The following is a 23,927-nucleotide window of genomic DNA, read 5'->3' on the forward strand; positions in this document are numbered from 1 at the left end:
GAACATGGCATTTGGCTTTTGAAGGCAGAGATGTGTATTTTAATCTTCCTGTGAAGTCTGCTTAGGTCCTGCTGTATCCATGGAGACGGAGTCTTTAATAACTCCCTGTGCTAGCAGGTCAAGTAAGCAAATCTACACAGCTCCATAGCAACAGACGTGAAATTAAAGTGGATCCCATCAGTAAAATATGCAGAAGGGCTCTGTGCATACAGAATGATTATCTGGAAATGCTTTTATTTTAAAAATCAGCAGTAGCTACCTTATGGAGGCCCAACATGAGATGCTAAGAGACCAAAGAAAAGCAAAAGTAAATGAGAAAAAGGAATAAGGCCAAAATCTACCACAACTCTTTCTGTCAGATTCTACGTTACAAAAGATTTTAAAAACTTTATCATCCCAAATAGTGTTACAAAATACACATATAAAAATCTGAGAAGGGTGAAATTAAAACTCTACAGCAAATAAATGTTGCAATCCATTAGATCTGAATGTGAGGATGGTTACACTGTCTACTCTCAAACATGCACAAGAGCAAAGCAATCAAAGCATGCACACACTTCTGAGAAAGATGACATATGCTCAAATGCTTCCTCCATTTTATTGCCAAGGTGATGTTTTACAAAGCAGACGAAAAGCCCTCCAGAAGCACAAGTAATTGACCACTGTGTATTGGTTCTTTGCCAAATATTGAGCTACTTAAAAATCTAATGCTCAAGTTAAAGCCATCCTCATCAGGTTTAACTCACTCAGGGAAGCCGAGCTTTTGCTCTTCCTCTTCTCGCTTCTGCACACTCTAGAGAATTTATGTTTTACATTCATAAATAAGCACAGCCACATCAAGTGATTGTTTATTATTAAATCAAATACTTTAAGAAGAAAGAAAAGGAACTAGTATATGGACAACTTAGGGTCATAGGCAAGATGCTCCAGCAATTTAGTATCAGAGAGAGAGAAATTATAGTGAGGCCATTCTCAACATGAAAGTGAAAGCACAACTCAGAACAATGAACCTCTTTGCATGACACAGGATCTATTCCAGTTGGCACATTCTGTAATTTTGTTTTTGTATTCTGTACCTTTGTTCCTGAACAACAGGGACAACAGTTCTATTATTTTCCCGCTGCCTGCAGAATTTCGGTACTGAAAATGAACAAAAAGCATGCATATATAAAATAAAATATTGTTGGAAAAATGCATCAGTAAAAGAAGCTTTTCTAATATTTATTTATTCTTCCCAAGATGAAACACAGGAAAACCCCTATGATTATACCCTTCTGCAGTCAGAAAGGTGGAGTCAAGATGAAACTTATTTCCAGAACTGCCTCTAAGAAAAACCACTCAGTGAACTCATACACCAACTAATCTGTTTTAAAGGTGAAGTGCATATAATTTCTTGGATTATTACTATTATTCCTACCTTATTATACTGAAGTGACCAAGAGGGCTGACAGAAGATCTGTAAAATCATACCGCCAGATCTCAGCAATATAAGCTAAATCAGACCGTTTATGTTTTGTTTTTAAAACAACAGAAGTGACTCTGCTTTCAGAATACATATAGATATGGGAGTACCAATATGGATAAACTTATCTGTTAATTTTACAGTACCAGATTAACTTCTCACTAGCCTGTGCCTGCACAGAATGACCTCAAGGGTAAGTTCCTGGACATTTAGTGTGCTGGAAATCCAATGCTCACACACCAAACATCACAAAAAGAGCAGCAGGAAGAGCACGATGCTTTAACAGCTAGACTTGCATTTCCTGTCTCATCTGTTTAAGTTATTTAGATCTATCTGTAATGTTTCCAAATGCTATGAGTCCTATTATCCCTAGTCTCCTTTTTGTTAACTGCGATCAGCTCTAATGTCAAATAAATAAGCATCTGCACCTACTCTGCACTCATGACCAACTTAAGGGCAATACAGCCTGCTCCACCTGTCCCTTCTAAAAATGCTAATAGTTCTAACACCCTCTAAGATTATTCCATTCATACTGAGACATCCTGCCCCAAGGCTCATCTATTTGTGAGTTGACAAATGCACCAGAAAGAAGTAGAAAAGTTCATAATGGAAACACATGCTGAGTACAATGTTACTTCTAATGACTCAAAGTTAAATGACATTTTGAATTGAATAGTGATTGTTAGAATTACTTCACGTATTCTTTTATGCCTTTGAACTCATTGTAAGTGAAATGGCAGTACACAGAAATGAAATACAGGGCAGGAAAAGCACAAATTGTGCCTTGCAACTACTTAGCAACAGATCTGTGGGATGCACTGTTTAAAGGAAAAAAAAAACCCTCTGGACAATGCAGAATCACAGTCACTGGGGTTTGAAGAGACCTCTGGAGATCCAACTCTTGAGACCTATCTGCCCCTCTCGCGTTTAGCTGGAACAGGATGCCCAGGACTGTGCCCTGCTGAGTTTTGAAAATCTTCATGGATAGACACTACAGTGCCTCAGGGCAGCCTGTACTGCATCTGGTCAGTGTCACAGGAAAAAAGGGTTTCCTTGTGTTCAGATGGAATTCCACATTTTTTCATTTGTGCTCAATGTCTGTTGTCCAACAAAGGTAAGTGTTCTAAGTGGTAGTCGCCTCTGGATTCTCCCATTAATTTAAACAGAAGAAAGTTTTAATACCTGGATTCTAATCCAAAGTGCTACCATTTTAGCCAGAGTCAGCAATAGATGGTCAAATGTTTTATCAACAGTGAAAGAGAACAACTTTTTGTAGTTTGCTGCTACGTGGAGTGGTTATTACTGAAACGAGCTGTGAATGATGAACAGCCAGCTTTTACAAGATTTGGGAGCTGACCCTAACTGCTGCTCACCTTGGACCCCTTTCATGCAGTTATGCATAATCATAGAATCATAGCATGGCTTGGGTTCGAAGGGACCTATGAAGATGCAAAAGGAACAAGTGTGGAAAAATCTTAATGTTCTATCTTAAGCCTTAATAATTTAATGTTTAACTTCAGTAACTCAATGGGTTCTCAGAGACAACTCCAACCATAGCTCATTCAGTAAGCTAGACCAAGGCTGCCCATGGCATCAGAGACAAGAAGGCGATGACCAGAACTTTTTCCAGAAATGCTGAACACATTCTCAAGTTATGATGCTCATGGACATTGAAGTGCAAGTACAGCTTTGTGTTATTTTAAACACACAAGGCTTGAAAAAGTTATTGACACAACTCTTGCTCAAGATTCTTTTCCTTATCCACATATTTGTGTTAGTTTATTGTGACTTTCCATCTTGCAGGACCAGATTTTGAACCCTTGCACTAAGGATTCTAATGGAAGGCAAAAAATTAGATGCGAAAGACTGCCAAAGCAAAACAGTTCCACTATTCTTAACAAGATCTAGACATGAGGTGCGGGAATTCAGGATGGATCTCCCAAAGGAGAAGCAGCACAAGAATGTGAATACACAGAAATGTTTATGCTCCTGTTTATTTTGTCACAGAAGCTGTAGGATTCAGCACAGTATCGTGACACAGAATTAGGACTAGTGTTAATTAAGCTTATTGAGTCTTTTTGCAGAGCCATTTCCTGTAATGCATTTTCTGTTGCTTTTTGTACTGCAAAAACAAATCACATTCCTAAGAGGGAATAAATTCTAAAATCTTGAAATTAAAAGACTTCCAACTTCATCCTGGAGAGGGTATGTATCTTCCTTAATGTACCCGCTCTCTCCATCCTTTCCCGGGAAACAGCCACAGATTTTAAGCTAAATTCACCTATAATACTGCTGTGGTTTAGATTTAATGCATAGTAAAAACATTATCAACTATTATCAACAAATGCATAACATTTTTATGCTTATAAATCTTTCAAAGGTTAGCAAGATGTAGTGATAATGCATTCCAGGATTAAGTATCGTTCATTATGCAAACAACATAAATTATGAAAGACATCCAAATCTTGTTTGATAATACTTCAAAAACTGAGTATGACTTAGATTCATACAACAATGTCTTAAGCTGTTAGAGAAAAGAAACCTATGTTGTATTTCATATTTTGAAGTGTAGAGAAGAGGGATTAAGTGATATTGCTAGCATAAAAGAAAAGCACTGGAGCTTGGGAACAGCCTAAAAAAGTCCCAAGGGTTCATTCTCAGTGCTATCCCACTCTGACATTTCCTGAATTATCTAAATATTTGTGTGAGTGTTACTTCTGAAATTCAGCATGTTTCAAGAAGACAACCCTGGAAACTGATAAATTTTCTGCAAAATGATATGCATTTTGAAGGTATACACTGATGTAATCACATAAAAAATGTAGCACAGGACACAGTCCATAAAAGTTATAGGTAGACTGGATTTTTGTATCTTACATCTGGCTCCTGCTATGTAGTCATTACTGCTACCCAGTCATTATCACAAGGCATTTCAGATAAATAACTGTGTAGAGATTATCTTCATAAATCAGAAAGGACTCATGGTAGAGACAGAGATGTTATGCACAACTCTTTTTGCACTGAAATTTGAGGGATCCAGCTGTATATAGAACTAGGTTATGTATGACAAGGATATATTGCTGTTACTCTCCTCCCACATCCATTTCCTTTCTACTATTCCCCTGTTACTCCCTGCAAGTTTTGCTACAAGACAATGCCCTCTCCTTATACAAAGGCTATATCTTCCCAAGAAAATTCACCAGAAATTCATGCATAAAAAGTCACAAGGAATGGACTGGATGCACTTGAAACCAAGAGACAGCAACGGGAACCAATTCCTGCATGAAGAGTTTTGATGGATCCCAGGAGCAACAATTCTGAGCTCTAGAGATCAGTTTCCAAACTTACAGGTTAATCAACACAGAGGTACTGATGCCTATATAATACTCTACCTATAAGAACACACCATATTAAGAGGAAGATTCAAAGATAACAAGTTAAAGTTACAAACGAATGGATGAGGATGTCAGTATGTCTCTCTTCCCCCAAAATAACATTAAAAGCAGTCTCATAAGCAGTACCATAATAAAACAAGTTGATTTGGATCCTTTTTATTGACTATTTTTTCACCTTAAGCATATTAAAATTCTACTCAGATTGCTTTTGTTTTGTCCTTTCAGCCTTTCAACTGACATTCATAAAACCTTACTGATGTTTCTTCTCTTTTTCAGAAGTTTAACTGAAACCACTCAGGTAACTCAAAAAAATGTAGCGAGAGAGGAAGTATAGACAACATGAATATGTGTGCAGAGAAAAGCAATAAAACTGGAGAAAGGACTAGAAAACAAGAATTGTGAGGAATGGTTGAGTGAATTGTGGTTGGCTTGGAAAAGAGAAGGCTAAGGACAGAGACCTTCTTGCTCTCTACAAGTGCCTGAAAGGAGAGTGCTGCTCTCTTTTCTCAGGTGACAAGTGATAGGATGCAAGGAGATGGTCTCAAGTTGCACCAGGGAAGGTTTAGATTGAACATTAGGAAGAATTTATTTATGGAGAGAGTGGCCAAGCATTGGAACAAGCTGCCCGGGGAAGTGATGTACTCCCCATCCCCGGAGGTATTTAACAGACGTGTGGAAGTGGCACTAAGGGACATGGTTTAGCGATGGGGCTTAGTAGGTCACATTGATAGTTGGACTTCATGATCTTGAAGGTCTTCTCCAACCTAGATGATTCTATGTTTCTATGATAAGCCTAATATTGGAAAGAACCTGTCTAAAAAGTATATGTTTTTAAATATCTAGACTAAATCAGTTGAAAGATTTGAAATCATAGAATCATAAAATCATTAATGTTGGAAAGACCACTAAGATCACCTAGTTCGACCATCAACCCATGCCTGTGACCACTCCAGTTCATATCACTCAGTGCCACATCTATCCTTTTCTTGAAAACTTCCAGGAATGTTGACCCCACCACCTCCCTGGCAGCCTGTTCCAACACCTTACCACTCACTACAGAGAAGAGACGTTTCCTAAAATCCAACCTGAACATCCCCTGATGCAACTTAAGGCTATCATCTCTTGTCCTATTGCTAGTCACCTGGGAGAAAAGGCTGACTCCCACCTCACCATAACCTCCTTTCAGGGAGTTGTAAAGAATGATAAGGTCTCCCCTGAGCTTCCTCTTCCCCAGACTAAACAATCCCAGCTCCTTCAGCCACTCTTGGTAAGACTTGTGCTCCAGTCCCTCCACCAGCTTCATTGCCCTTCGCTGGACACACTACAGGGCTTCAATGTCTTTCTTGTAGTGAGGGGCCCAAAACTGAGCACAGCATCCGAGGAGCAGCCCCACCAGTGCTGAGTACAGAGGGACGATCACTTCCCTGCTCCTGCTGGCAACACCATTTCTGATACAAGCCAGGATGCCACTGGCACTCTTGGCCACCTGGGCACACTGCTGACTCAAGTTCAGCTGGCTGTCCATTAACACCCCCAGATCCTTTTCCTCTGTCCATCAAGCAAAATGGAGACTACTTCTGACTACTAATGGAAAAGTCTATTAAATTATCATTATTGTTTAAGTGTAATAATTGAAAACAATGAAGACATTTATTGAAACACATGCATAACTCTTCCATGTGTAGAGGACTCTTTGGTGAACTTTCAAAATTCTTTATACACATTTTCTTAAGCTACATCTGCATTCACATACAAAATGGTTTTGAGAGACATGGTTGCAGATTTGACTGATACGTACAATATTCTCCACATTCTACCTGCATCAAATTCCTTGATTTTAATGAAAGAGGAAACAAATCTTGAAAAAAGAATATAATCTAGCATCATTATGCAGACTAACAAGAGAGTGAGAACACACAAGTAATAAAGGTGCTATGAAATGATTTGAAGAACTTTGCAAGGATAGCGATAAGTCAGACTTAATCAGCAGTTTCTAAGACCAAGCCAGTGAAGAGTTTTTGCAACTGATTCTCTGCTGTTTCTGATCTCAGAAATATAGTCCTGGAAAATCTGAGGTGACTTCTCATGAAAATGTCTAAAATGCTTCTAGAGGTAAAATAACTCTGGTAACAATATAGCCATGATGTATCTGAGCTCATAAACCATGTCAGTTCTGCAGCTGGCTCTGCACAGGGTCAAAACACCCTGTCTCCAAGATTAATTAAATAACAGTGAAAATATCTTGGCCATTTGTAATCAAGAGCTAAAGGCACAAATACCCTAACAATATGCAACGAAGAGCTGTCTGTACGTGATTCACAAATACATTTTATAACTACTCATTAAAATTACAGCAGCCCATGACACACCAGGACATTTAGTCTTGGATGTGTGACAAGCAGGTGCTGATTTAATTGGTGGTCTAAGGTGGCCCATTAGCTTGAGGCAATGGGAGACATGCTCTTGATTCAGACAATGCACTATGGAGCTACATCTGCATAACTCCCACATGCACTCTGCCCATTATCCTGTCTTGATTTGACATGCTGTATCCCGAGAGCTATCGCAGCCTGATGGCATAAACTTTAGGCAGGGTCTAACCATCAATCTAACAACATTAGAAGACTATAATTTGTTGTTTCGATAGTAAGATTAATTTATCTTTGGCCAGTGAACTGTGTGTGCTATTACCATGAAATAGGATAAAATACATTTCAGTTGTTATTTGACACCACCAGCCAGCCTCATAAAAGAAAGTGAAGACATCAATTAATTATATTTCCATGAAAAAGCTAACACTCGTAGTGTTTTCAAACCTTGCAGGTGGTTCCATAGAAAGAACCCAATTATCTTTTTTATTTACTACCAACATTAGCTGTATCACAGGCAGCACAATACAAAGCATCTAGACACCTGTAGATGTAATTGTCAATTAGAGAGTGTAATTAAATAAATGAAAGGAACTGTGCTATACTCACCGGGCTTTACAAGGCTTGTCTTTGTCTCCTTCTTATATCGAGCCAGCTGTGAGTTTCCTTCACTCATTGTTCCTGCACTGAATTTCTTCCTGGAGAAGTCCCCATCACTACCAGTGCAAAAACTGACTGGACTGTGTCCAGCATCAGAAGGAGTCTTAACTGGAGATACTGACTGGCTACTAGGACAGCCAGTGTCATCTGAAGAGAAAAAGGAAAACATCAAAATTTCTAACTAGTAAGTACAGGAAGTTAGCAGAATTAAATACACGTATATTTAGGCTACAACTATTTACAATCTTACAGAACACATCTAAATTTGGCTCTGAAATCTGGCAAGTAGCTATTATTTTCTCCCATTTGTGATTAATTTTCTGATGCCTTACAGAGGACTAAAATGGGGAGTGCTTGTTTCACATGTCTGACAAATGCAAAATCAGGGGCTACACAATAACAATTCATACCTAAGATAAGCTCTTTTGAATTAGCAATGTTAGAGAATGCTATGGCATGAACTTTAAGATATGTGCACAAGACACGAGAATGGCTTGTGTCACTACATCTACAGTGGATGGAAAGTGAGCATGGGGCACATATGTCCCACGTCCCCATCTGAACAAGAGAACTATCTATAGATAGTTCTATCTAGGTTAAAACATAATCTACATATGCTAAGTCAAGATTTTCATTTATCTGGTTTCTCAAAATTGTTTTTGCTTTTAAAGCAACTGAAATCACAGAGCTTTTTCATTTTTAACAAATGGATGTGTGTTACCTCTTTCTGAAAAGGGCTCATTACATATGGACTGCTTCTCTTACAGTAGAATTTCTCTGAGGGAACATTCATACTGGAAACACCAGTAATCACTGCTTGGAATAGAGCAGCATTATCTCCGAGAATATAAACACTTCAGCTCTTAACAATTACATGCAAAGCAGAAAGTCAGAGTAGAGACAAAACCCACGTACCACTCCCCTCGCCTCCTTCATCCAAATCCCTCTTGAATAATCACTTCTCTTGTAAAAGTCACAGTGGTTTTAGAGAAAGGCAACAAAACCAAACACACTACCCTGACTCTGGGAACCCTTCAATATTCTCTCCAGGAGAAATGAAATTGTTTGTTCTTTCCCAGGACAAAATGAAAGCTGCCATCTTACTTACGCAATTGCACTCTGTTCCCAGTGCATTACTCTTACCTAACATGAAACTCAAGTACCTGCAGCTAAGCCAAGTAATTTGCATGACCATATTGTACCTATCACTTCCATCCTGTTCATAACTGAGGCCAAGCCCTATCCTGCAATGAGCTTTGCATGGGCAGACTGTTCGGTCAGTACACAACTGTCTAACCTTCCCCACGGCCCCCTCCCTAGCAAAGAGAAGCCTTTGCTATTGCTAACTCTTGCTCCCTTAGTACAGTGTAATAGCTGCATCCTTCTATGTACAAAAGCTTTCCCTATGTGTGGTTACCCTACCCTTCTTTACCTTTTATTCTTTCCATTTATATCAACATCACAATATAACTCAATGCAGAGAAGAGAGGAGGCAGCCTTCTGCCAGATTAGTGCCTCTTTCCTTTTCTCAAGGGTTCAGAATCTCTTCAGCAAGCTGAACAAATGTTACTGACAGCGGAGTGAAACAGCATGGCTGAGAGAGCTTTGGAACTGCATTTAAGCATTCTTCTCTTTAGAAGCTCACCAATATTTATAATCAAATATATTTACGAAGAAGTGCATATTCATGCAGTTTGACTTTTCTTACAATTATTGCACTTTCTTTATGCTTCTTTATGTAGCATCATTTTCAAAACTCTGTGTTAAAAAAACGACTAAAGAAGACAACTGAAAAATAAACTGGTTACTTCATCTCTCCACCAACAAAATCACTGTAATTCCTGTCAAGGTTCTGCAGACCTTCCAGAAGTGTTTTACATGAGAGTCTTCACTGAGCTATGGGGATTCCATGCGAAGAACCTCAAGAAACGATGGAACCTTGTAATGATGAAATACCTAAGCTGCAGCATTTAGAATTAGGGCATTAAAAAACAAATATGTAAAGACATCTCTGAGATATGAGAACAGAGTAGCTAAAGAAAGCATGCAAAAGTAAGTATTTTAATTACAGGCCCTCCTCCCATTGCCTCTTTCTTCTAACACATAGCATTGTACGATCAGATTACCCCATATAACCTACATAACCTTACCTTATGCATAAAGACTACAGCATTTGTTATAACAGGGCATTTATTAAATGAACAAATGAGCCTGGCATAAGGAACAATAGATTCTCTGCTCACACCACTCATCATCTTTAGTCCCACCGATAACCAGGTGAGCATTCCCACTCCAGCTGAAGTAAATGAATGATTTTACTGAACTTCCATTCTTCAGTTTGTTATTTTTATGCCAAGTATAACTTCTACTCCTCTATAAGATACTAGACAGAACAAGGAACAAAATTATGAATTTTCCAAAATTTTCCACACTGTGACACATTTCTGTATCAGCTTTTTGCAGTGCCTTTTAAGGAATCAAAATTTTTGCTATCACCAAAGAACAGCTGCAAGTGAGACATGGGAACTCATCATCACAGGCAAGGGAGGCTGCGCTGCTCAGGGAGGGACGCAGCTCCCCACCAACCTGCACCTCACTGCTCTGCTACAAGGAGAGTCTTGGGGGACATCAATATGCCATCCACATGCCCAGCACAAGGCAGATTCCCTGCACTTACCCTCATTTCTTCTTGCTAGAGAAGCCTTCAGGGGTACTGTGGAGGTAGTGTGGGACTGAGATCTCCCCCATTCCTGTTCAAAACCCTGCTGGCAGCTCTGACAGAGGAGGTGAAAAACTCCCAAGCTGCCCAGCATTAGGCCAATGTACGGAATCTGTTTCCAAAGCTGGCTATGGGGAAATAGGAGTGAGTGAGCCAGAATGGAATTTACCTTCTGCTGAAGACATGGTGGGAATGCAGTTTTCGGCAAGGTCAGCAAAGGATGTTATACCTTGGTAAGAGTTTTACCCAAAAAGGATTTCAGGTCCAGCTTCTCAGGAACACAATTTATCTTTGCAGGCATGAGTATCAGGATAGCAGAGAAAGCTGGCAAAAACAGCTGTGAAAGTCTACTGATCTTGCCTGTATTATTTACTTGTCAAGCAGAGGGAAAACACTTAAGTAACACGTGACTTTCATTGCTTTCCTTGCTATATCCATGGTGTCTTTTTTCAGAGTGGTCTCCCAAGAGCATTCTGGAAAGCAGCTTTTCCCTTTGAACATCAGCTGGATTTCATCACTGAAATGCTGTGCCTAATCCCTCTCCCAGTTCAGATACACTGGCCAAGTTCCAAAGCCAAGCACGGGATGGTGTATCCTCAAACATTCTGGGAAATTGCTCAGAGTACTCTGATGTTTGCATGCACTAACTTTCAAATACTAAAGTCAAAAGTATTAAGGCAATAATACCCTGACAATTGACAAAAAATTGCTCTCACAGACTGTGAGACCACGCATGATATTTTTCTCTGATCCTCTGAGCACAGAGGCTTTACAATTTCCACTGCAATTTGGTTTAGAGCCTTCTTTAGAAAAATACTGCCGTTTCCTCAAGTCTTCAAGAAATACTGCATATCCAACCCCCTTATTTAATCTATCTAGATATTAATTATGCTTTTCATGTGAAAGTACTCACTTATTTCTACTTCCACTCCTAGCTGTCAGATTTAGTTCTGTGTTTTTACACGTCTGGACTGCCTGTCCCCTACCTGACCTCTTTTCTACTGTCACATTTTCATCTTTTCTCAAGGTTCCTCTCATCAATGTTCAAACTTTGCTCTCTGTTTTTCCCCAAAGAGATGTGGATTCCAGAATTAAGCACAGGATTCTAAGGAACTTTAACCCACTCAGCGTACTGAGACTGCATCCTGACTTCTATCTGGCAGTTCTCTTTTCGTACATCCAGGGCCCTGCAAGGATAGTTCACAGTGAGCTGGTTATTGGCAATGAATCATCAAGGCCATCTCACACATTTTCAGGATAATCTCTCATTCTGCTGGTCTGCCCCACAGTTTTAAATCCCTCAGAATTGCTTTGGTGTTCTTCTCATTGTTAGTCTTGTAATGTGTGAGTCTTTCATGCATTAATGAAAGTTGATGGCAGACACCAAAGAATGTACCATCTAAGATCCACTTGCTAAGGCTCTTTCTACAGTAAACAGAGGAATAGGCTCCTCTAGAGGTTAAGTCAGCTGTATTTAGGCTTCTCCAGAGAACATGAGCCTTATCACTGCCCTGAACTGCTGCCTGGAGGACCTGCCGCCTCCATTGAGTACAGCAACCACCATGCTGACTTGTGCAGCTACACCCGAGGGGGTAAGGGCTCACCCTGCCATTAGGAAATATTATTAACAGGAAATTCACAATATCATTCTGGAAACACTGGATAACACTGAGGACCAAAGAAAAGGGATGAAGTGTAACAGTATAAATGAAAATGTACCTAAAAAGATAGAGGTGGAGCTTACTCACACCCACAGCATGAGGCTCTCAACAGGTAGGAAACCAGCTCCCACTTCAGCATAAGTCAGAGAGCACGGCTTAAAGCAGGAACATTCTCCTTGGTTCCTGTTTGTGCTAAAGCATTTCATTCTTACCACAGCCATTCCAGCAGGCTACTTCACACACTCTGGATGATTAGTCGTTTGCTACTAACAATTTGTCACCTGCAAACCAGGACAATTTTACAAAATCACAGACTGTTGATAGAACTATTGAATAACATCACTAGAAGTAGAACCCTAAAAATGCTACTAGTTTTAGTCCATTTGATCAATGCTAAATTCATTCTAGATTTTTAAGATCTACTGGGGTTATGTTTAATTTCTGCTCTGCCCTAAAGGACAGGAGAAGAGCAACCAAAACTATAGCCCTGTCCAAAAAAGAGAAGACGTTTATCTGACAAGGCCTACTTATATAAAATCCTGCTAAGCAAATTAATTCCACATTTAATCCCCATGTCTCTGCAGACAGAACTTGAATTAACTCTGCTCCATTTTGGTGGCAGCGAGGCAGGCTAGCAGCTCACCACTCCCTTAGGGCACGCACGAAGGTTACACAGACTCTTATCCTTGAAATGTCTCAAGGCTTGGGCAGACGAAGCTATGGCTGATGTGATGTAGTGCTGGCAATGGTCCTGCCTCAAAAAAGGTGCTGGACAAACTACACACTCAGGAGTTGACTTCTCCTTGACTTTGTATATATTCCACAGCTAGGGACCATCTTTTTTTTTCCCCTCCCAATCCATCTTCCAAGCTATTTTAATGTTCTAGCTGCAAAAACTAACCCAGTAGGTAATATCAAAGACCACACATCTCCAATTCCTCTTCTCTGTTCCTATCGTAAGTGTACAGACACACCCAAAACCTGTTCTTTACCAGCTGCTTTGTGCTTGCACTTGTTATGCCAAGAGCCTGACCAGGCACTGCTTACAATTCAGCACGCAAACTGCTCACTGCTTTCAGCAAGAGGTGCCCTCTGCTCACTCACCGCATGGTCAAAGTGTGACAGGCTCACCTCTGCAGAAGAGGGGAGAGAACGGTCAAAGAAGATGGATTTATCCCCTCCTAAAGCTTAGGAACCTTTCACCATGCAGTATTTCCCATAAACATGTCCCTACAGACCTCAGCTAATGACATCTGATCGACAATAGTTGTTACACCAAAGCAACAAATTTTAATTGACTTTGGCAGAGAATGATGCCTTTGCTAATCTTCATTATTTTTGAGCTCTTCATTAATAAGTAGGACTGATGTGAGTTCTGGGAAACCATCTGAAAAAGGGCTATGTAATTGTAGTTTACTGGCTTTGTAATTGCATTTATAGCACAGCTAATGGTACTGCTATTAGAGAACAAAAGCAGAAGGCCTGCTAGCAAAATATCAATAAGAAGTGCTGTTACTAGGAGAACGCTGTGATCAGGAATAGCACAGCTCTTGAGTTTTGATATCACATCACAGAAAACATTTGGACAATGTTTTTAATGCAGTAAAGGACTGAAAATTTACCTGAAATTTTTAAAGAAAAGTTTTAGCTAAAGCCGAAAGTCTTGAAAGAGAGGGAAAAAAAAGTTTGCTTGGTAGTTTTTTAAGGAACTTTTGTAGAACTCTCTGACCTATTCTGAGGCCAGCAGTTGGCAGTGGAACTGCTGCCACTGCTGCTTGACTACATGAAATGTAACTAACACTGTGCATTTCACATCCGCATTATATGAAATAAACATGCATACAGATGGTTTTCTGAGTGTGTTTAATTCCAGTATGCAGCAAGGGAAGAAGTGATAAACATTCTACCCACTTTTGAAAGTACAATTTTTTTGTAAAGAAAACATATAAAACAGACCACAAATAAAATTCTGGCTGTTCCTCAAGTGGTATAAATGTTATACTCCTCGTTTCCCATACAGCTCTGTCTCCATGGCCGACAGCGTACAGCTGTGACCCTTACAGCTTGAACATCACCTCCTAAGGTTGCACTGTTTACCTTCTAATGATGCTTGGAAACCACATGGAGTCTATCCATTGTTGTAGCATGTGTATTTCTTTTTTTTTTTTTTCCTTTTAATTGTTCTATCTCAGACTGGCATTTAGCATCATCATAGAACCCACTGACTGCATTTGCTGATATACACATCAAAACACTGATGCAAGATGTTAAGGGCACATATTAACCTTTTAAATGTACAGTTATAATGTGCCATGCAGAATTTCTTTTAAAGTATCACGATTCCATTTTAATCCAAATGCAATCAAAAACTTATGATTAAATAAATGTTTATTTTCCTCTACAAGCTGTGACGTTCTTCAATAGGCATGACACCTTTCAACTCAACACAAAATTGCACGAAAGCTACTTTAAAGCAAAAGTATTAGATTACATACTGGTAGCGAAAAAAACATACCGTACAGCCTAGATTTTAGCCATTACAGTCATCACAGCACACAGCAGACTGTAACAAATGCTACTAGAAAGGGAGCAGCACTAAGTGTTCTCAGGACACAGTCCAAAATGTCCCAGCGACAATGGGAACACTTCTGCTGACTTCAGTAGGATCTGGGTCAAGTTGTAAAGTGCTGACAGATACATAAAAAGGTGACAACAAACATTCAAAAGGTCAAATATTTTCGCTTCCAGATGTTGTTGTGTGGTACAGACACAAAAGGATGGTTACGTAGTAAGAGGCAATAAAGAGTGAAGTTGGAAGGGATGAAGGGAAAGGCCAAAAATGGAGGAAAAGGCAGGCTGTGCTTCTTAGTACCTAGGCACTTTTCTCACTTCCATGTTTGGAACACATCTCTGCTGCACAGGAACAGAAATGGTGGATAACAGCATGAAGCAATAATAAATTATTGCGTGCACGTTGGCCCAGAAGGAAATTCTCCAGGGAAACAGCAGTGAGAAAAAGGAAGCATGTCACCAGCATCGTCTTTATGCAGAGGCCACGAGCGTGCTTTTTGAAGTAGATTTTGTTTCAGTGTTTTTGGAAAATTAATATCAGAGTGATTGCTAAACTGCCTTACAGAGTGCTGCAATCACATCCTCTGGGGAACAGCTCTACTTCAGAAGTTTGAAAAAATGGCAAAAGCACTGTGCAAAAGTGTAGCTGAATGGAGGGCTGGAAAGAGGGGAGAGCTTTCAGAATCAGGCACTTGAGCACTTTTAAGTGTTCAATTCAGTAACTCTAAGAAGAAAAAAAAAAAAGAGCCAAGAAGGAACTACTGAAACAGAACATTTCTTCTTAAAACAACAAACGAGAAGAACGGAACAGCTCACTGTTTCCGTGATAATATCTGTATACATAAATACAAACTTACATACATAAGGAGTAATTGTATATATACATGTATGTATACATCAATAACAGGGTAATTATTTTAGTAGTTTATACTAACACCCTAGTCTTAACCTTGTTGACTTGCTAAAACACTGCCAATTCATTTTCACCTATCTTTTCCTATTCAGAAATACAAATTTAAGTACATACACTTGAACATTGGAGCCTCCAGGGCTGGCTGGTTTGTGATACAACTCGCTCTGACGCTGCAGCAAAGACATGATTCACGATGGTGACAGACGGTGCAGCACTTTGCCCAGTAACACAGGATAACAGACCTTTACAAACTCCCCTCTCCTCTGATCTGTGGCTAGGGGGAGTGCATCCACACGATTTTAATAAGGCTGCTGGAAGCCCACACCCTTTTTTTTTTACATATGCACTATGAACTCAGCCTATCCAGCCCTCAGCAGCTTGTCCAACTGGCACACAGTCTTGAAGCTCAAGTGGACCATGCATGGCAACCATGCATGGCCTGCCCTGAGCAGGCAACCGTAGGACTGAACTTCCTGCTGCTGCTATGTGACAACCCAGAAACTACAGCACAGCCACATCACCAGGACACATTTATTGCGTTACAGACTTGAGGAACGCGTTTTCAAAAGAAGACCTTTCTACCAGGAATAATAAAAAAAAAAGTTATGAAATAAACACCGAATCCAGATCTGGAAATTTGAAAGGAAAAGCCAAAAAAAAATTCTTATTTTTTTTAACAGTCTGAGGGAGTGAATCACAATCACTCACATACAGAGATAATGCTGCTTTTCAATGGCCTGTAGTACTACATACTCTTGTCAAAAAGGGGATCTGTAGACAAGACTACGAAAAGAGGAACATTTTGCTATTGGAATAAAACAGCTTGTCTGGCTCATAAAGTCTGCTGCTGAACTGATGGTTGAATGCACAAGTACTCCTTGCAAAGCTGCCCTACCTGCAGAAACTCAGCCAGCTGGCTTCTGGATGCAGGCTGAGGAGAAGCCTGAGTGTCTATAAAAAGGCAGCACTAAAGAACCCTTCCTCATAGTAAGAAATTAAAAATCTAAGCTATTCAGAGGCAGAAAATAGGAAAAAAAGCAATGTCCCAATGAACTTTCAAAATTCAAAGCTAAGCAGACTATTATTGAGCTGGGCACTTTCAGGCTGCCTACAATCCAACAAGCAATTAGCTTGGTATCAAAAGGATGTGTACACAAAATACAAGATAACACCCCACCCCCAGTATCCTATTTCTTACAAGGCAAACACTGCAACTGCAATGGCCAGAGGGAGTCTCCTTCCTCCTCGGAGCAGCCACTCAGCCAGAGACCCATGAATGAATCTTGTGTTTGTGGTGCTAAAATGGACTTGGCTGACAAGGTGAGGCTGCGTGGCAGGTTCAATACCAGGTGACACCATAAAAACATTTATGATGGGGAAAGCTCAGCAGCAGGCCAGCCAGCCAGTGCTGCTGGGAGAGTGCTTTTTCATCCCTTGACATATGAGTTCTGTGGCCGACATCCAAGCCGAAGGAGGGCAGAGGTTGAGGGACGAGCAGCGCTCTCGTATCAGATGACAAACAGGACCCCAGATGTTAAAGAGGGATTGTATGTGGTGAATACTGACACAAAGACTCAGCTTCCCACACCACATTCAGAGCATCCACTTCAGTTTTGTACAAACAAGGCATACTAAAAATACATTTTATCAGGAGTATTGCAGGAAAAATGGACTGGCAATCCCACCGTGGCTCATGCAGTCTTACAAAGCAAAACGGACACAAAGACAACTGCAGAAACTTGACCAACACAAACAACCGAGCTTCTGAGGCAGTCCTGCAGGACAAGGAGGAGCCGGTCATGCAAATTTAAAGCTTACCTCAGCCAGAACTACCAACTTCTCCATAAGAAACTACATGGAAGCAAATGAAGCATCTTTTGCCAATCGCTGAGTAGTACTTTTTGCTGTTGCCCCGGTACTCACACCATGACAGTTCCCAAAGCTTCTCAACTCCATCTTCCTGCTTTTTTGCCTGCCTAAAGCGTCATTAGCGATATCTAGAAGACACTGCTGCTCTGAGCCTTCATTTATGCATCAGGACCAATGTAAGCACAGAAGGAAATGGACAATGCCAGAAGCTCTAGGGAATCAGACAGGAAATACATATTTACTTGGACTGAGGAAAAAAATCAGATCTTCTGGTGGGAAAAAGAACTCTACCCAGCATAATCACTTGGTGTCAATAACAAGGGAAAAAAAGTATTTCCAGCTGAGCTCAAGAGGACGATTAGGAGAGCAGCACCACACCACTTAGTGCCTCTGTGAACACTGCCCGACTCCCACAGCAAGCACAGAGCTGCTATGGGAACTCAAGAAATAGCTGATACAGCGTGGTGCGACAGCTTTGGCAGCACCACACTGAGCAGATCTGAAGAACAGAATGCAAAACCAAAAGAGATCAGGAAAAAAAAAAGAAAACAAGAAAAACAATCAACCATGTATAAGTGATCACAAAAAATTAATGTATTTGCAGAAAGCTTCAAATGATTTTACTTCTTTGTTCCTTACGAGGGAGCACGCAAACCCCAACAGGTAAGATGGAGGGATGCACACGGCGTGGGAAAAATGCTTCAGGACTCCTCAGAGCGAAGCAGTTGTTTGTTTAACGACCTGCATTGTTTCGCAAACAATAACCAGCAGATCACTGCTGAGCCTGGATTGCAAAATCTATCCAGGCTAAGAGGGAAATACTGGAATCGGGCACAGATACTGTGCTCCTCATCTAGGGAAATTCACTGTTTGTGTACACAGGGCCGAAGTACTGCTTCTTGAGAGAAGCAGCAAATTTGCTGGCGAAGAAAATGATAAATGGGACTATTTCTGATTGGGCTCAGTAACTTAAATACTTAATGAAAAAAAGAAAAGGAAAGTTGAGGAACTTGCTCTGAAATGGAGTAGTACAAAATGCTCATTGTAAGTCGGACTTTTAGTGAGTTTGAGAATGTTTCCAAAATACCAGCTATTAAAAACAAACTCTGAGTCACCAAATTATCTATCAAACCACCACATGCAGACAGTGCCAAGGGCTCCGTGATCTGGCCCTCACAGCCACTGCCCATGTGCATAATTTCCTATGGGGTGAAGCATTCTGCTCAACTGAGGGCTTACTCACAGCTACTGAGCATCTGAGTGACTCAGTGCTGGATGAGAACTTAGTGTTGAACTCCACAAATGCCAGATGTTCAACATCGAGCAGACTCTGACACACAGGGGTCTGGAAATCAGACCCAGCAGTCTGTGGTCCGCAGTGATTCCCTCAGGTCCGTGACCTGATGCCCAGCTCCGGGCGGGCTGCGTGCTGCCTGGGGACAGAGCGAACCCTCAGACACCCAAAGGCAACTTCCATGCTGCGCTTCAACTCATGTATTGAGGTCAACGTCACAAAGACAAACGAGTTACGATATCTGACCCACACCTTCGGCAACCACCGCCCCCCGCTTTGCAGGCTCCAGCTCATGGGCTTTCCACAGTTGCTCATGCAGACGCTGTGGGTTTTAAGGAAAATCTTTCTCTTTAAGTAACTATTCCAAAGCAATCAAACTGCCAGCTTCTTAGCAGCGGAGAGCTAAGCCCTCGGAACTCGAAATGGAAACATCTGGTGTCACTTACGGACACGCAGGAGAAGGGCAGATCTGACTGCAGTGGGAATCGGGGGCTGCGCTGCTGTAGGGCCGGGGCCCGGCAGGTACCTGAGCAGAAGCTGTTGCTGCTGATGGTCCTGGCGGAGCCCCCGGAGGAGCTAGGCGGGTTGAACTCCCGGCTCTCCTCCTCCGAAAAGGGCGACTCGGAGGCGGGCGACACCTTGTGCTGCTGCGGCGGCTGCGGCCGGAGGACGAGGCGGGGGATGCGGCTGCGGGACACCTCCTTCTCCGGGTGCGCCTTCTGCTCGTCCTCGGGAAGCAAGGAAGCCCCCCGACCGTCAGCGCCCGCTCCCGCCCGCCGCCCCTCGGACGCGCCCTCTGCCGCCCGCGGAGGCGGGCAGGAGGCGGCCTCCGCCCCCCGGGAGGGCGCGGGCTCAGCCCGGCTCGGCCCCGCCGCCCGCGGCCGCCGCGCAGCGGGAGAAGGGAGAGGCGGCGGCTGCGGCGCGGGGCGCCCCGAGGCGGCGGCGACGGATCCCGCGGGCCCGGCCCGAGCCCCCGCCCGCCTCCTGCGGCACTCCGGCCCCCGCCTCACCCCGGGGCCGCCGCCCCTCAGCCCCGCTCCAACCCCGGTCCCGCAGCCCCGCTCCTCCCTCAGCCCGAATTTCCCCGACCCCGCAGCCCCCGGCCCCGCAGCCCGCCTTTCCCCCGCAGCACCCCGGTCTCGCCGCCGCCCGTGCCCCGCCGCAGCCCTCTCCCGCCCGGCTCTCACCTTGCCGCTCTCCCGCAGAGGCCCCATGGCGCTCAGTCACGGTGCAGCCCGAGCCGGGCACCTGGCATGGGCGGGAGGGACGCGCTCAGCGGCTGCCGCTGCGGCGGTCGCTGCGCTGCGGGTGGCGGAGCCCGGCCCGGCCCCGCCGCTCCCCGCCCCGACACGTGGTGCCGCCGCCGCTGCGCCCGCAGCTGCCCGCCCGCCCCGGGGCGCTAAGCGCGGGGGTCGGCTGTGGCTCCGGCCCGGGTCCGGCGCTGCCCTGTGCCCGCGGCAGGTGCGGGACGGGGCCGCTCCGAGCAGCCGCCGCCGCCCGCTGAAGCCTGCGGGGACTGTAGCGCGTTGAACGCGAGCAGCCCCAGCGCGGACTTTATTTGCAGTTTTATGGATTTCACGCTGAGGCGCCGGAGCAGAGACGTAACGGAGGCAGATGTTGTAAGGACGGGCGTGATGAATGCTCGGCTGTATAAATAGCGCAGTGTGTCAGAGGTTTTCTGCCGCTTGTTATTCAGTGACAGCTTTTTTATGGAACGTGTAGCGATGCAAAAACCCACTTTATCCTCAGACAATACGTTGCATAGTATGTTTAATGACTGTACTGTCTCACCTTTCATCGGGACCATTGGGGCTGACCCTGCACCAATCAACGTGCGTGTGCTAACCCCGTCCGCCTGCTGCCCAGAAAGCGGCAGCGCTGGCCAGAAGCCATGGGCGTGTTAGCAGGACTGCAGGCTGGCGGAGAGGACCCCTTGTCCACAAAAACAGAGGTGAACTCAACACGGAGTTCTTGCGGGGCTCCACCCTGATGTCTCCTTACAGCACTTGGGGAACTGCAGGAGCTCTGCTCTCAGCAGGGCTATTTTGGGGCGGAGATGTCCTTTACATGTCTGCTGTGTGCTAAGGACCCCAGCTTCTGTTGGCAGCTTCTGGTTGCCGTTAGAGCACGAGTGTTAAATGCTGCCTCAAAAATAATTGAGAGCAAAAGTGAGCTTTCTCTGCAGCGCCAAGCACGTACGGTCGGCAATAGGAAAGGTGACGTGTGTTCCTCTGGTCCTCAAAGATGAAGGTCGACACCGGTGAGGGTTGTCACACCAATTGTTTGACGTACAAAGAGTTATAATTACTAATTGATTAACCTGGTGCTAGGATTAGATCCATTACTTATGGAGAGCTCCGAGCTGTGCTCTGCCAAAAAATGATACCATCCTCCCTGAGCAGCATCAGGACATCTATGATTCAAAGTGAGATGGTTACATTTTCAGAAGTGCTTAAATCTCCGTAGTAACAATGTGGTGTGCTTATAAAATGTCTTATAAGCAGTGGGATATACCTTCCTGAGGCACAGAACAGGAGCTGTATTCTGGACCTTCCCCTAACACTCCGAGACTGTTTCCATGGAGAATGGAAAACTGCAAATCACATCTTTTAATCTCCCATATTTGCTGTTCCATTCAGCAGAAAGCAGGGCACCTGGACACGTGGCTCCTGCCCGCCGCACGTGGCACGTGGAGGAACGCTGCTGGGCCTGCGGTGGAGGAGCTGAGAGGCTATGCAGCTGCGCAGCATTGCCATAGTAACTCCGCTACAGTTGACGCTGATGGTTCTATTGCTGAAGCTTGCTCTATTTTCTTCTATTTGGAGCACAAATTTTTGCCTTGCTGAGAGAGATGTGAGAAGTGAAGTCCTCCAGCTGCCTCAGGAGGCAAAATGGGATGTGATTCCCTTTGATCTCCTCTTCTTTTTGCATAGAGATTTCCGGCCCTGTCAGAAATCATGGAACGATCATTAACTTTCAAGCACATTTTTTTTCCCTAGCAGTCTGTGTACATATAATAAATATTGAGGAATTTGTTCTCTGTTCAGCTTATTAAAATACTATTTCTGTGCAGTAGTTAATTGCCAGGACTGGGAGGAACACATACCAGAAAAGACTGTAGGGCATCGCTCTTAGTCTCCTCTTTGATGCACTTCTAGTCCTGCAGTATTACCTGAGCTGATTAGCTCAGGTAATTAGCTGATTTTTCTGATTTATTTGCAACTCTACTCAAACTGTGTTTGCTGTTGAAAGGAAAAATGTTATAAATTCCTAACAGCCTCAGAAAACCCACAGAACACAGTGTCAGTGTACTCCCCCTGAGCAGCACCAGCCTCAGAGGAGGCTGCAAGCTCAGCAAAGTACCCGGGCTGGAGGAGCTGCCAGGGAAGGCCAGGCACAGAGCCAGAGCTCTTGGTCAGGCCTCTGCTTTCCTACTAGGGGAGCAAGGCTTGGGGCAGTCCTTTTCCAGGCCTTGCTGCTCATATCTGTGCTCTGTGGATGCTCTGCAGGAAGATGTCTCCAGGGAAAACGCAGTGTGCCACCCCCTGAGGCCCCTTTGTGTTCCTGCTGCACCGAGAGCTGTCCCAGTGGAGAGCAATGTAATTCCAGTTCGGTCAGCAGTTATTCTTTCTCTTAGCGCACAGAAAGGAACTTGGGGCATTGCTGCTTCCACATCAAAGCTATGAAGACAAAAACTTCACCTGAAGTTTTTACAAATCTGTCAGTGACATTTGGTGAGATGTTGGAATAGGCTGCCCAGGGTCACTGTCCATGGAGCTGTTCAATAAAAGGGTAGTGGATGTGGCACTGAGGGATACGATTTAGTGGGCATGGTGTGATGGATTGATGGTTGGACTAGATGATCTTAGTGGTCTTTTGAGTGTTAATGATTCTATGATCCTGTGATTTGTTTTTTTTAAGATTATTTGTCCCACCTGTAGTGCATTGGCTCTGGACGTCTGCAGATTCTGGCTTCCAGTCTGACTTCTTGTAGTGTGATGTTTTTGCTTTTGGCATTTCAGAATAACAGCAGCAGAGAAAGTCAGTCCAGGAAGGGTCTCCTCTGCTCAGAATCAGGCACTGCAGAAGATCAAGCCCAGAGCGTTCTGAGAATTGTGTGGAGCTCAGCAGTGCGTACTTCCCATCCACCAGCACAAGGAGTTTATTTATGCTGCCTGCAGAGACCAGGACTTGTCAGAGACCATCCCTATGGCACAGCCTTGCGCGCTGCTGCTCCAATCTCATGAATTTCCCTTCTTCTCTCTGCAGGAGCTCGGTTTCAGCAGGAAGGTTTCCACTCTTCATTTATCTTACTTTTGGCCAGTCCCACGTGGAGAGGGAGAAGGCAGGCCTTGTAGGGAAACAGAGGCTGTTTTCTCCCCCGGTGGCCGAAGGAACGGGCCATTTTATGCTGTGGTTATTTGGCAGTGTTCAGTGCGCTTGCACAATTTGGCTTTATGGGAAGTGGCATGCTCCTGCCATCAGTTTATCACCTGGTGGAAGCTGGTCCCAGACCAGGGCAGCTTCACGTTTTTATACAGCTGACAGCACTTGGGGACATTCAGGATGAAAAAAAAAGTGTTGGGATCATAGGTGTTTTTCACAGAATCCTAGAATCATTAAGGCTAGAAAAGATCACTAAGATCATCTAGTCCATCTTGTTTTGCTGCCAGGTTACTTTGCATCACATAATTGGAGAGTTTTCGTGCCTAGGTTTATTTAAATACAGTTTCAGGGGGCTGCATTTTTCCTTTGAGTTTGCTCTGGCCTTTTGGAGGTCAACAAAATGCAGACAATAGCTCATGCTGTGTCAGGACCAGGACCAAATTTTGTTCTTGAATCATATCTCCCTCTGAGGTCAAGGGAAACAGTGAGTGGGGCAGAGGGCAGATCCTGAACAATTCCATTAACGCAGTCAGAGAGCTGATAGTGCTCTGTCTGTGACCTACAGATCATCCTTATTTTACTAGCTGAGGCCTGTGATGCTTTGACCTTTTTTCCCCACCAGAAAGAT

General features: G+C 43.4%; 1 protein-coding gene across 4 annotated transcripts in view; it reads right to left on the bottom strand.

Moving 5' to 3' along the window:
• The window catches only part of SYBU (syntabulin), a 43,675-nt gene extending 23,428 nt beyond the window's left edge, over positions 1-20,247 (bottom strand). For 2 of the 4 annotated variants that reach the window (XM_021387075.1, XM_021387073.1), the window contains exons 1-3: positions 20,101-20,247; positions 19,440-19,641; positions 7,836-8,033 (exon numbers count right to left, since the gene is read on the bottom strand). In XM_021387075.1, coding sequence (XP_021242750.1) covers positions 7,836-8,033; positions 19,440-19,641; positions 20,101-20,127 — 427 coding nt within the window. In that variant the 5' untranslated portion in view covers positions 20,128-20,247. Of the gene's footprint in view, positions 1-7,835; positions 8,034-15,864; positions 16,032-19,439; positions 19,642-20,100 lie in introns of those variants that run through there. The other 2 variants (XM_021387074.1, XM_021387076.1) reach the window with 2 other exon arrangements.

This window comes from Numida meleagris, chromosome 2 (assembly GCF_002078875.1).
Source record: "Numida meleagris isolate 19003 breed g44 Domestic line chromosome 2, NumMel1.0, whole genome shotgun sequence".
Taxonomy (NCBI): domain Eukaryota; kingdom Metazoa; phylum Chordata; class Aves; order Galliformes; family Numididae; genus Numida; species Numida meleagris.